At 35.2% G+C, this 12,995-nt stretch overlaps 1 protein-coding gene across 2 annotated transcripts in view; it reads left to right on the forward strand.

The window, feature by feature from the left end:
• LOC101288814 (solute carrier organic anion transporter family member 1B3) overlaps positions 1-12,995 on the forward strand; it is a 58,656-nt gene that overhangs the window by 13,052 nt on the left and 32,609 nt on the right. For both annotated transcript variants that reach the window (XM_049693839.1, XM_004270936.4), the window contains exons 3-4: positions 8,666-8,807; positions 11,867-11,999. In XM_049693839.1, the coding sequence (XP_049549796.1) occupies positions 8,666-8,807; positions 11,867-11,999 (275 nt within the window). The remainder of the gene's footprint in view (positions 1-8,665; positions 8,808-11,866; positions 12,000-12,995) is intronic.

A 12,995-nucleotide genomic window follows, 5' to 3' on the forward strand; every position in this document is an offset into this window, starting at 1 on the left:
CTCCGCGGCATATGGGCTCTTCCCGGACCGGGGCACGAACCCGTGTCCCCTGCATCGGCAGGCGGACTCTTAACCACTGCGCCACCAGGGAAGCCCAATACATGTACTATTTGAATTGGATAAACGTATATTCTTTATCTGAATAAAAAGTAACTGAATATACCTATAATTTTCCAGTGACAAAAATTGGCAAATGTTAAAGAAAACATAAATTTTTCTTATATAAATATTTTTCAAGAAAGATACTCTAAAGAGAGGCAAAAATGATAGCAACTGTGATATTTAGAATAAAAAATGTACATAGGTAAATATTTTTAAAAAGGAATTGAGAATATTTCCAGTTAGCACAATTTGCTGTGGGCTCATTAAGAGAGTATTTTCTTCATTAAAAATATTATGAGCTACAGAGAAGAGTCAATTGAAATACTGACAATTTCAAATTCAGTAATCATAAAATGCAATTATTTTTTCAGTAATCATAAAATGCAATTTTGATGAAGATTTCAAATAATTTTTTAAATAAACTAAAATGTCTAAGAATAATTTGAAAATTATCCTTCAGAAAAATAATAGTGACATAGTAATGGAGATACTCATAAGAAACTGAATAAAATACATGGATATACATGTATACATATTGGTATACATAAAAATATACTAATATATCCACCAAGAATAATTATACTGTGTGTTATTTTTAAATATTAAAGTAAGCAATGAAAAGAAAAAAAATTTAATGTTTCCTTCAATTTACTTGGATATGTGTTTTTTATTTGAAAAAATTAGAATAGTAACAAGCAATTTATTCATCAATAAAATTTCAAAAACTGTTCTAAGCTTAATTATTTTTTATCACTCATTTTGCTCTAAAAATTATTCCAGTTTATATGATAAATTATATATTTACACTAGATATAAGAGAGATACAAACCAAATTCCTATTAGGCAATATACAGCTTCACTAAAGAGGTGTCACTGAGGTGGGTATTAAAAAGTTGAATTCATGGAAACAGCATGGAATGGTGGTTGCTAGAACCAGAGGGTGTGGGAAATTGAGTGATGTTGGTCAAAGGGTATAAACTTTCTGTTATAAGATACATAAGTTCTGGGGATCTAGTGTACAGCATGATGACTCTAGTTAACAATATTGTATTATATACTTGAAATTTCCTAAGAGAGTATATCTAAATGTTCTCACTCCAAAAATAAAACATAGGTAACTATGTGAGGTGATGAATGTGTTAACTAATTTTATTGTTCTAATCGTTTCACAATTTATGCATATGTCAATTGCAATGTTATACACATTAAATTTATACAATTTTATTTGTCAATCATACTTCAATAAAGTTGGAAAAATAAAATTGCATGCAGTATTCCCATTGCTGCAAATGGAGGAAAGCAGGCAGACTACTACAAATAAACCAAGTGAGATGCAACAAGGACCTGACTTAGGAAAATAAAGAGATGAAGGAAAAGTGGGTTAGTATATTAGATCCAAGAACTGTTGTGCTTTTCATATGTGAAATACTTGTGTTCAAATCACAGTTCTGCAACAGTTTTAGCCTTATTCCCTTAGTTAAATAACTTTGCATCTCTAACCTTTATTATTCTTACTTGTAAAATGAAGAGAGTAATGCATACCATGCAAGGATTTTGTGAGCATTAGAAATAATACTTCTAGAATACCTGGAACAGCCCTAGCAAATATTAGCTCCCACATAACATAATTCACATTCATATCCTTCCTGTATTAATTGGAAAGAGAAATATCCAGTGGATGGGGAGATATTAAGTTTTCTGTAGGATGTCTGATGCAAACCTTCATCTTTATCTCTGCTATCAAATATTTTTGAAAGCTATATTGACTATTGATAGTTTCTGTTTAGGAAAGTTTGGAGACTTAACTAAGATTTATGTCATAGGAAAGCATAGGTTACAAAGAGAGAACACACACAACACCTATCCAAAAGATGTGGCATAAATTAACATCTTGATTATGCATATTATTTCAGATACTGTATCTTTTCTCATTCTTATAGCTTCTTTTACAGTTTTTTTGTGTGTGAAATTTTCTATTTTCATTCATTGTGAGATAACTTTCCTTTACATCAAAGAGCTCAGTTAGATTAGTTGCTTTAAAATTCTTGTTCAGGGCTTCCCTGGTGGCGCAGTGGTTGAGAATCTGCCTGCTAATGCAGGGGACACAGATTTGAGCCCTGGTCTGGGAGGATTCCACATGCCACGGAGCAACTAGGCCCGTGAGCCACAACTACTGGAGCCTGTGCTCCGCAACAAGAGAGGCCGTGATAGTGAGAGGCCCGCACACCGCGATGAAGAGTGGACCCCGCTTGCCACAACTAGAGAAAGCCCTCACACAGAAACAAAGACCCAACACAGCAAAAATTAATTAATTAATTAATAAACTCCTACCCCCAACATCTTCTAAAAAAAAAAAAATTCTTGTCCAGTAATACTAACATATGTGTAATCTCAGGGTTAGTCTTGGTTGACTGTTATCTTTCTTGAGAAACGGTTACATTTTCTTGGCTCTTCATATGTTGGTAATTTTGAACATTGTTACATTCTTCCAAAGGGTGTTGATATTTTATTTTGTTTTACAAGGCAATTAAATTTGTTGACCTGAAACTGCAAACTCTATCTCCTAGGAAATAGTTCAAATCTCAATTAAATTACTTTATCCATAGGGCTAACTTGAGTTGCCCTGTTCATGAATAGTTCAGAGGTCAAAAATTTGGACAGGGCTTCCCTGGTGGCGCAGTGTTTGACAGTCCGCCTGCTGATGCAGGGGACACGGGTTCGTGCCCCGGTCCGGGAGGATCCCACGTGCCGCGGAGCGGCTGGGCCCGTGAGCCATGGCCGCTGAGCCTGCGCGTCTGGAGCCTGTGCTCCGCAACGGGAGAGGCCACAACAGTGAGAGGCCCGTGTACCGCAAAAAAAAAAAAAAAAAAAATGTGGACATTTATATGCAGAATTTGGGGCTCCCCATTCTCAGGATCTCTCCTTCATGAGATTCTCCCCTAAATTTTAACCTGAACTCTTCTTTCTCATTCTTCAGGCCACAAGGACTGTGATTTCTCTAAAAGAATTTTAGCTTTTGTGAATAATGCTGTGACCTTACCTTAAAGCCATAAGAATGAGAAATTAACCTTAGGCATTTCCTTCTTTTAAGGGTCAACCCCTGTCCAGAATCTGACTGCTGTTGTTTGCTCTCCCATGCTTTTGGGTGTTTTTTGTTTTCCCCTCAGACTTTACGATGGTTGTTTGCTGCAGGATCAGTCCAGTGGGAACTTATTCAGCTATACTGGAAGTGGAAATAGTTATAAGTATTTAAAAATCACCCTGGGTGTGGTGTGAAAAAGAGTTGACAGTGAGGAAAGAGACACCAGTTAGAAATAGTAGTATTCTGGGTGTAAGATGATGGTTATTTGAGGTAGGAATATAAAGTGAAGCATATTAAAAAGAGAGATGTTTATAAGATTAAATATTTAGCTTTGGGGGACTGATTGGATGTGATATATAAGAGAGTAGATTCTAAGTGGTGACACAGGAAAGGAGGTGAAAGGGGAGGAAGAAAAGGATGCAATCTGGACATTAAAACCAAAATGGAGCTCTAATGCGGGCACTTTGGAACAGCAGCCTAAACCTCAGCAAAAGCAAGCTTGGCTTAAAATATAGATTCGGCAATCATCAGCATTTAGGTGGCAATAAAAACAATGACAATTTATGAGTTTTTCCAGAAAGAGTATGTAGAATAAAAAGAGAAGAGAGTTTGAAACAAAACCCTGAAATAAAGTTTGGAATAGCTAAAGTATCCTAGGCCTGCTGAGGATAGTTTGAAAAATGATGCAAAAAATAAGATCTGATTCATTCAAACGTAAACAACTCTCAGATTTGACTGGAAAAAATGAGAGAGAGTTATGGAAAAGTGAGGACGCAGTGGGGCAGGAGGAAGGTTTTTAATGGAATAAGCCTGAATATGGATTAATTGTACAGTTATCCCCTGGTAAATCTCAAAACTACTTCCAGACAAAACTCTCTCTTGAGCACAAACCCTGCCTTAGTTGTGTCCATTTGGTAGATGTTTATTTTTAGATATCTCAAATTTGAGTTTTGAAAAGATGATTTCATTGTCTTTAACCCTAAGACTTCTCTTTTTCTCATCCCCAATAATAGTATTACTACATACAATTATACAAACTATAAAACAAAATCAGAACACTTATTTTCCATTATTCCCACATCTTATTGGTTCTCCTCTTAAACTTCTTCCGAGTGTGTCTGTAACCTTTTAGTCCTCTCTTCCCATCTCTGCTCATCTTTTTTTCTGAAATCAGCTTTCTAATTAATTTATTTGCCATAAATTCATTTTCCTCATGGCTACCAGAATTAGCCCTCTGAAATTTAATCTCCTTACATCACATTTAAAAATACAGATTGATCTCCCAATGGTTGGCATACTTCTATCCTTATATTCCACCCACAGATATTCTTTTTGTTTTTCAAATGATCTGTGTTCTTTCACTACTCTGGGGTTTTTCATGTGTTTCCTATTTTGTTTTAAATGTTTATTTCTTCTTCGGTTTCTAAGCTTCTATTAACCCCTAAAGACTTAGTTTAAATGTTAGCACATCTATAGAAACTTTGACCTGTGTAGAAAGAATTAATCACTTTTTTCTGTGTACTCATAAATTTAAAACTGTATAGCAATTACAGTACTCATTACATTATTATACTGGCATTAATTATTTATTGGCCCAGGGAAACATTAGTTCTTTGGGGGCATTTATTACGTCTTAATTGCTTTTATTTCCTTTCGTACTCTGTGCCTGTCTCAACTCCAAGGTTTAGTGGAGGAACTGCCATATTGTAGCTGCTCGATAAAGGTTTGCTGAGTAAATTTGTTTGAGGTTCCTATGAGTTAACTGAGTTAATCATGGCTGTACATATGGCAATGTAGAAACTTGGAACTGTTTTCTGACCTCAATTCTAAGACTCTTGCCATCATAAACAAAGGACTGACCTGCCACGACTGCAGGTAAATATAGACTTTACCTCTTATCTCAATGCTAGCTGTGTCTTTCTGCCTGTGATATTTTAAAATCTATTTGATGATTGTGAACATTCGTATCTCTGTTTTGAAATCTCTCAATCTTAAATTCTCTATCCTTATGCTTTTGTCTTTTAATATTTTTCATTGGAGATTTCAGTTTTATTATTATTTAATTTTTTATGTTCTGAGAAAATCATCATATCATTCTTTCTCTGAAATTCAGCCTCACATTAGGAACATGGTTAAAAATGCCCATCTCCCAGGGTTATAGAGTAAAAGAAAGCACATTTATAAATCTGTCTATATTAACTCATTTTATATCCTTCTAAAATCCTAGCTTATTGGAGGAATCCTACTGTAGCCATTGTGTTTGCATCTGTTACCCTTTTCTTCTTTGTGAAACCAATTTAGGATTATACTGTATGAATTTTGACTTTATTGAGTCTCTCTTTTGTCTTGAGCTAATCTTCGTTTTAAGATTGAAGACATGGAAATTACAAAATCTTTCTCTGAACTTTTAGAAAGCTGCTCTTATATAGGACAGGTTTTACATCTGGTTATGCTTGTATCTGCTTACTGAGATGTCCTGTTACTTTATGAAACTCCCTCCTCTTTGATTTTACCAATTAGTGTTTTGATGATAAGGATTTAAGTAAAAGTTTGCCTCGGTATTTCTTTAATAATCAATAAATCATTTTGCCAGTATGCTCATTACTGATTCTGCAGCACCTGAAATAGTGCCTGACAAAAAATGTGTTTGGCTAAATAATCAGAGTCCTATTTTTATTTGACCGAACTTACAGCCAAAAGCTGAATGACGATAGTTCAAAGTGATAATAAAAACAGACATTTCTCAATACTATGTGCCCAAAATTTTATGTATATTATTTTAATTAATCTTCACAACAATTTTACTGTAATTATCTCCATCTAAAAGCTGAGGAAACTAGGAAATGAGAGGTTTCACTACATGTAAGCTCTGTACCAGGTTTATAACCTAAATTTGGGGAATAACAATTTATTCAACAACCAAAAAACATGTATTGAATACTTACTCATTATGTGTCAGGCATCTGAGTTTGATAGGAGCCTGATAACATTTTTTTTCTATTTATTAGAGAAGGAAAGGCAGAACTTGACTTCTAGCTCAATAAGGCAGACAGAATAATAAGGTTGAAGCCTTCTCCTCCCCCCTCCAATTTTAATAAATAATGTAAAATGTATTAAAGGCAACTTGTAGATGTGCTAGAAAACAAGAAGAGATACATTCTGTAAATCAGAAAGTATGAGAGTTTTCTAAAAAGTAAGAAGTAGAAAGAATTAGGCTAAAGAAAGAAATCACAGCCCAAGACAAGTGCAGGAAAAGAAACCTGAAAAAAAATGGACATGGCTTCCAAGCATGTTTCAAAGGCAAAAGCCACAGATAATGGGATCAAGAGAGGTCCCAGGGACCACCGACAGGTTGTTGTATAGGCTATTCCACTCAATCAGAGAAAACATGCTTCTTTCCTTGTTTAACATCTCCCCTGATCATCAAATTACCCTCCCCCACTTAGTGCAAGCAGCAAGCTGCAGAGACATCTACCCTGGGCAGGAGGTAGTGAGCATGGGCGGATGCCCTCCCGGGCATATGGAGCAGAACGGTGTCTCAAGTGGCTGGCAACACTCATGAAGAAGTGAGGTGCCCATATGCAGATTAACTCTTAACTACCCTACTGCTAAAGATTTCTGCCTCTCCATCCCAGATAGGCTTCACAAAGACTGAATATTCAGAGACAAGGAAACGGGAGCTTCCACATGTAAAACAAAGCAGACAGGGAAGAATCACTAGGTATTAGATATTTTCATTCACCACTCTTGAAGGGAGGCAACAAACTCAATAAAATAAAAAATTCTCCCATGGCTGTACACACACACACACACACACATATAATATATATGTTTATATATTATATATGATTTATTTATATATATTTATATAAAAGAACAGAACTTTAAGTAAAGGGTGGGGAGAGGAATGGAGGAGGGAAGGTTTACCAAGAAGTTCTACATCTGTATAAAACTTCACAGGTCAGGGGACAACACCACAGTGAAGTTATGGGAAAAAAATGAAATTATGTAGTAATGTACCATTATCCTTCAGCCAGTAACACTTTGAACATATCCAGTGGGACACGTTACTTCTCTCAGCAAAAGACCACCCACATTTTTTTCAACGGGAAAATGCATTTTTTATTGTGGTAAAACATATAATGTTAAATTTACCATCTTAACCAATTTTTGAAGGTACAGTTCAGTGGTATTAGGTATATTCATATTGTCGTACAACAAATCTCTAGACTTTTTCATCCTGCAACACTGAAATTCTATACTTACTAAATACTAATACTCTCTCTTGTCTTCTTCCAGCTTTGGGGAACTGAATTTTTATTTTCTGCTTCTATGATTTTGACTTCTTTAAATACTTCATATGGGCGGAATCATACAATACTTGTCCTTTTGTGACTGGTTTATTTCACTAAGCATAATATTTTTGAGGCTCAGCCATGTTGTAGCATGTGATAGGATTTCCTTCCTTTTAAGGCTGCATAATATTCCATTATATGTATATACCATATTTTCCTCATCCATTCATCTGTTGATGGACATTTGGATTGCTTCTACCTCCTGGATATTTTGAATAATGCTGTGATAAACATGGATGTGCAAATATCACTTTGAGATCCTTTTTTTAAGTCTTTTGGATATATACCCAGAAGTGGGATTGCTGAATCTTATGATGATCTTGTGACTCTGGGTAATAATACTGGATGTAAAAGGAATTTACTTATGGATATAAGTGTGGGCTGTAAGAAAGATGAATAGATAAATTTTGTTAAAATCAAAGTGCAAATAAAACATCTATAACCAGTGGGCTTGAAAGTCTTCTATTTTTTTTAGAACACTGACTATGTTGCTTTGTTGTCTTCATTTTAATTTGGTTTTCTCCAATATTAGCGAGGTTTTATAAATGAAAAATTTTTCAGCTGACTTCCTGGAAATACTACCTTTGAGAATGTCTAGCGACTCCCCTCACAGTTCGCCTTTGCTGTTCATTTGGGACTAAAGAATAGCTTGTCATCCTGGCCATCTCACATCATTATCTAGCTTCTTAGAAATCAGTTAATGACATTAATTAAAAAATAACAACTTTGACTGTCCTGCTCTAATAATCTGATGTTGTAACCAAGTTAGAAAATGAGGGACTTCCCTGGCGGTCCAGTGCTTAAGGCTCCGTGCTCCCAATGCGGGGGTGCAGGTTCCATCCCTGGTTGAGGGCTAAGATCCCACATACCATGCCGCACGGTTGGAATAACTAACTAAATTGGCTTTAAAAAGAAAGGAAGAAAGAAAATGGTACTTTATCGGTACACTGATGTTAATGCTAAAAGGACTAAGAAGTACCAACTGGAACAGAAGAAAGGTGGGTATGCTTTTTATAATAAAAATATTACTAAGTAAAGAAGAAATGCTATTTTAATTCTATGCATATATAAGCATTATGTGATCTTATGATTAATTATTTTTCCCTTTCCTTCTGCTTTTTCTTAGATGTTCTTGGCAGCCCTGTCACTCAGCTTTATTTCTAAGACACTAAGTGCAATCATTATGAAAGGTTCCATCACTCAAATAGAAAGGAGATTTGACATATCATCTTCTACTGTTGGCTTAATTGATGGAAGCTTTGAAATGGGTAATTTTTGTTTCTGTTTTGATTATTACTTAGTAACGAGATTTGCAGAGGTAAAAAAGTGTTCACATACGCTCTACACCACTGATCCTTAACCAGGGGTAAATTGCCCCCATCCCCACCCCCTGCCCAGGGGCAATTTGGCAATATCTGGAGATATTTTTTGTTGTCATTGCTGAGGATTAGGGAATGTCACTGGCATCTAGTGGTAGAGGCCAGGGATGCCTTGAAACATCCCACAATGCACAAGACAGCCTCCAAAACAAAGAATTACCTAGTCCAGAATGTCAGAAGTATAGAGGTTAAAAAACCCTGATTTACACAAACTCATTGCCTGCAAACTAATATTTTGCAGGGCTAAAACTTCTCTTTCTCAAGATGTCCTAGTGCAAAAAAATGTTGGAGAGAGGATTATGATTCTGATGATTTGAGGAGAGGAGAACAATTTTGAAGCAATCTTTGTTAGGGTCTACTGTTGAACTGGGTATAAAATTTGGGGTTAAAAGTCTTTTTTTTTTTTTTTAAGAACATTGAGTATATTGTTTTGTTGTCTTCATTTTAATTTGGATTTCTCCAATAACAGTGAGGTTTTATATAATTATTTAACATTCTTTTCTCTTACTTTATGAACTGGTCGCTGATTACCTCTGCCCATTTTCCTCCCCCCTCCTTTTAATGATTTGAAGGGTTTCAAAATTTATGTCTGTTGTATAGATTACACATATTTTTTACAAGTTTGCTCTTTATCTTTTAACCTTTTAAAAATATACTTGTTTATTGAATGTTTAAAAAATAATTGTGTAAAGGAAGACCCATCTATCTTTTGGTCATGAATTCTGCCTTTTCATGATTCAGAGGCTATTACACCATACATATCCTTCACTTTTCCACCTTCTAGGTTTAATGAAACCATCTAGAACTTTAGTATTAGACTGTGATTAGCTTTAAATTCTAATTCATTGTATATCTCTTTATATTGAGGAATTGATTCTTATTGTCTTTGTTAAACTTTGTAGCTATTTAAAAGCAATTAGTTGGACATGGTTATAAGTTTTACTGGTTTCCTTCTTAACACTGTTTCTTGAACCTATGACTTCAAGTCTCATCTTTAGTTTTTCTGGAGTATATCTTCAAGTAGCTTTTTTTTTCCAGAAATAATTGAACATAAGACATATTTTCTGAGCCCTTGCATGTTGGAAAATGTATTTATTTTACTATCATAGTCAACTGATAATTTGAGTATGAAATTAAAACTTCAGAATCTTTTTTTCTCAGAACATTAAAAATATGTATCTACTGTGTTATAACACAATATTATACATAAGAAATCATTACCGGTATCATTGTCATGCACTGATAGGACCTCTTCTTTATGCCTGAATTTCAGAAATTTTACCAACATATACCTAGGATGGTCTCTTTTACATTATTTATGCTGGAGAAATGTAGAAATTTTTATCTGATGTCTTAAGCCTTCCTTTACCTCAGGAAATTTATTTTCTATATTTAAATTTTTTACGTCCCCTCTATTTTCTTCTGAAACATATATGAATATTAAATTTTCTGGCTATTTTTTCACTTTAAGATTTTCTTTCTAAAATTCGACATTTTTTTTTTTCTTGAAACTCCATCAGTCTTTGCTGATGCCATCTTTCATCTTATTGTATCAGGTCCCAATATGTATATTTCTGTAGAGTATTTAAAATTTTCAACAATACTTTATTGTTCTCTTATTATTTTTAGTCTGCTAGTTCTTATTTTATGGATGCAACATACCTTTGTACCTCTAGAGATACTAACTGGATTTTTTCAAAATGTCTTCTCTTCTTAGTTTCCTCATTTAACTGTTTTCTTCATGGGTTACTTTATCTGCTGGTTCAGTTTGGTGCTTTTACTTCATGTTATTTTTTTCCATCAAATGTTCAGTAATTCTTGGTTGTTGTCTGTTCGTTATTATACTTGTAGCTCCAGATGGACTGGAATTGGTCATGACCCCCACCACTTAGATTGGTCATTTTCCTCTTTTGAATCTAAATAACTTATAGCTAACATTAAATCTCAAGTGACCTCTCCTCCAGGAAACTTTCCTGAAACGTCTAATTAATTTAAGCTTTCCCTTTCTGTGGTCTAAGAGTACTTCTGTCCATTTATCTATTTTTGTCACTGGTAGGTAAGTTCTTTTAGAGCAGATACCATGCACTGTTTATTCTTTTCCTCTATTTCTGGCTTCTAACCCCATGACAGGTACTTAATAAGAATTTAAAGATTTCTAGGAGTGAATGAAAAATGCATGAATAAATACCTTCCCTCAGGTATTTTTGTCCATTTTTCTCCATTCCAGTACAACCCACTCAACTCCAAATTCTTCATAAAATTTTGCTTCACTAATATCGCCAAGTAATTCAAGTACTTTAGTTCTTATCTAAAGTCAATTCTGCTTATTATTAACACCACACAACTTTATAGTGAGTGGCTTAAGGTAAGTGAGTTTCATCCCGGGTAATTAAATTACCCGGGGACTTCCCCAGTGGTGCAGTGGTTAAGAATCCACCTGCCAATGCAGGGTACACGGGTTCGATCCCTGGTCTGGGAAGATTCCACATGCCACAGAGCAACTAAGCCCATGAGCCGAAACTACTGAGCCCATGTGCCACAAGTACTGATCTCACGTGCCGCAACTACAGAGCTCATGTGCTGCAACTACTGAAGCCCGCGTGCCTAGAGCCCAGACTCCACAACAAGAGAAGCCACCACAGCGAGAAGGCTACGCATCACAACAGAGTAGCCCCAGCTCGCCGCAACTAGAGAAAGCCCGTGCACAGCAACAAAGACCCAACACAGCCAAAATAAATAAATAAGTAAATAATAAATGAATGAATGAATAAATAAATAAAGGCAGAGTCTATTTAAAAAAAAAATTACCCGATCTTTGAGGAATGGTACCATGTCTTATGCTCTATTTTTATCCATTCTGTGGCCTTCCATTCTACTGGACGCAAAATTGGACTCAGTCACTGTTTGCTATAATCAATCATATCAAAATAATTTTGTTTTCTTTCTAGGAAATTTGCTTGTGATTTTATTTGTGAGTTACTTTGGAGCCAAATTACACAGACCAAAACTAATCGGAATTGGTTGCTTCGTTATGGGAATTGGAAGTATTTTGACTGCTTTACCTCATTTCTTCATGGGATAGTAAGTGGCTCTATGCCATCAGTGATCATTTCCTTGCAAATTAATGGTAGAATTTTATTTTTTTCCTTTTAAATAAGCAGTCCCCTTTTGAGAAGAATATCCACTAAGTATGTGTAGAAATGGAGTATATTTTCTATGTAATAATTAAATTGTTTTATCTACCATGACTCTCATTGATATTAAAATATGAATAGCAATAAATGAGTAGTTTCACAGAAAATAAATAAGCTTTTTAGTATGATATGTATTTCATGTCTTTGCCTACAAGATTTTGATAATATTTAATAAGTCTTTGTTACCAAACTCAGGTCCAGCTGCTCACCACTCGAAAATCAATACCTGAGAGGCAATTGTTGGTAGAAAGGCAAGTTGCTTTTAATCAGAATGCCAACAATCTAGGGAGAAGGTGGACTCATGTCCCCCCAAACCAACTCCCATGATTCTGTTTGGCTATAAAATTTTTAAAGGGAAAAGGGAAGTAATGTCAGTTAATCATTGAGATAGAGGGTCAAAGTCGTCACCATCCCCCACTGTGTGCAGGCTTGTTGGCTTCTTGTGATTTTTCTTTAGATGCTATCTTGTTCACATAGTTTGTTCATGAGATTACTGAAGGGAAAGCTAGGGAAGAGATCTGGTCATCTGTTAATTACTCATTCTTCATTTCTACTTTGATCTACAGAAAGAACCAACAGGTTAGGCAAGGTATTGTGTGATCAAAAGATTTGAAAGGTGTACTTGGGTTGGTGATGAGTAGAGTATGGGGCGCCTGATTTAAATGTTAGTTACAATCTAGTTTTGCTAAAGTGACAGGACAAAGGGGCCTCCTGCAGAACCTCTTTCCTGCCAAAAGCTGCTTACAACTTCACCACTCAACTCACTGCGGTATGGGTTTTCCCACTACCATCTCCACTGAGACTTCTTCCTAAGTCACTGTGTAGTTTTAATTAGAGTCAGATACTAATGACAGGAAACCAAAAATAGTGATGGCTTAAATAA

This window comes from Orcinus orca, chromosome 11 (genome assembly GCF_937001465.1).
Source record: "Orcinus orca chromosome 11, mOrcOrc1.1, whole genome shotgun sequence".
Taxonomy (NCBI): domain Eukaryota; kingdom Metazoa; phylum Chordata; class Mammalia; order Artiodactyla; family Delphinidae; genus Orcinus; species Orcinus orca.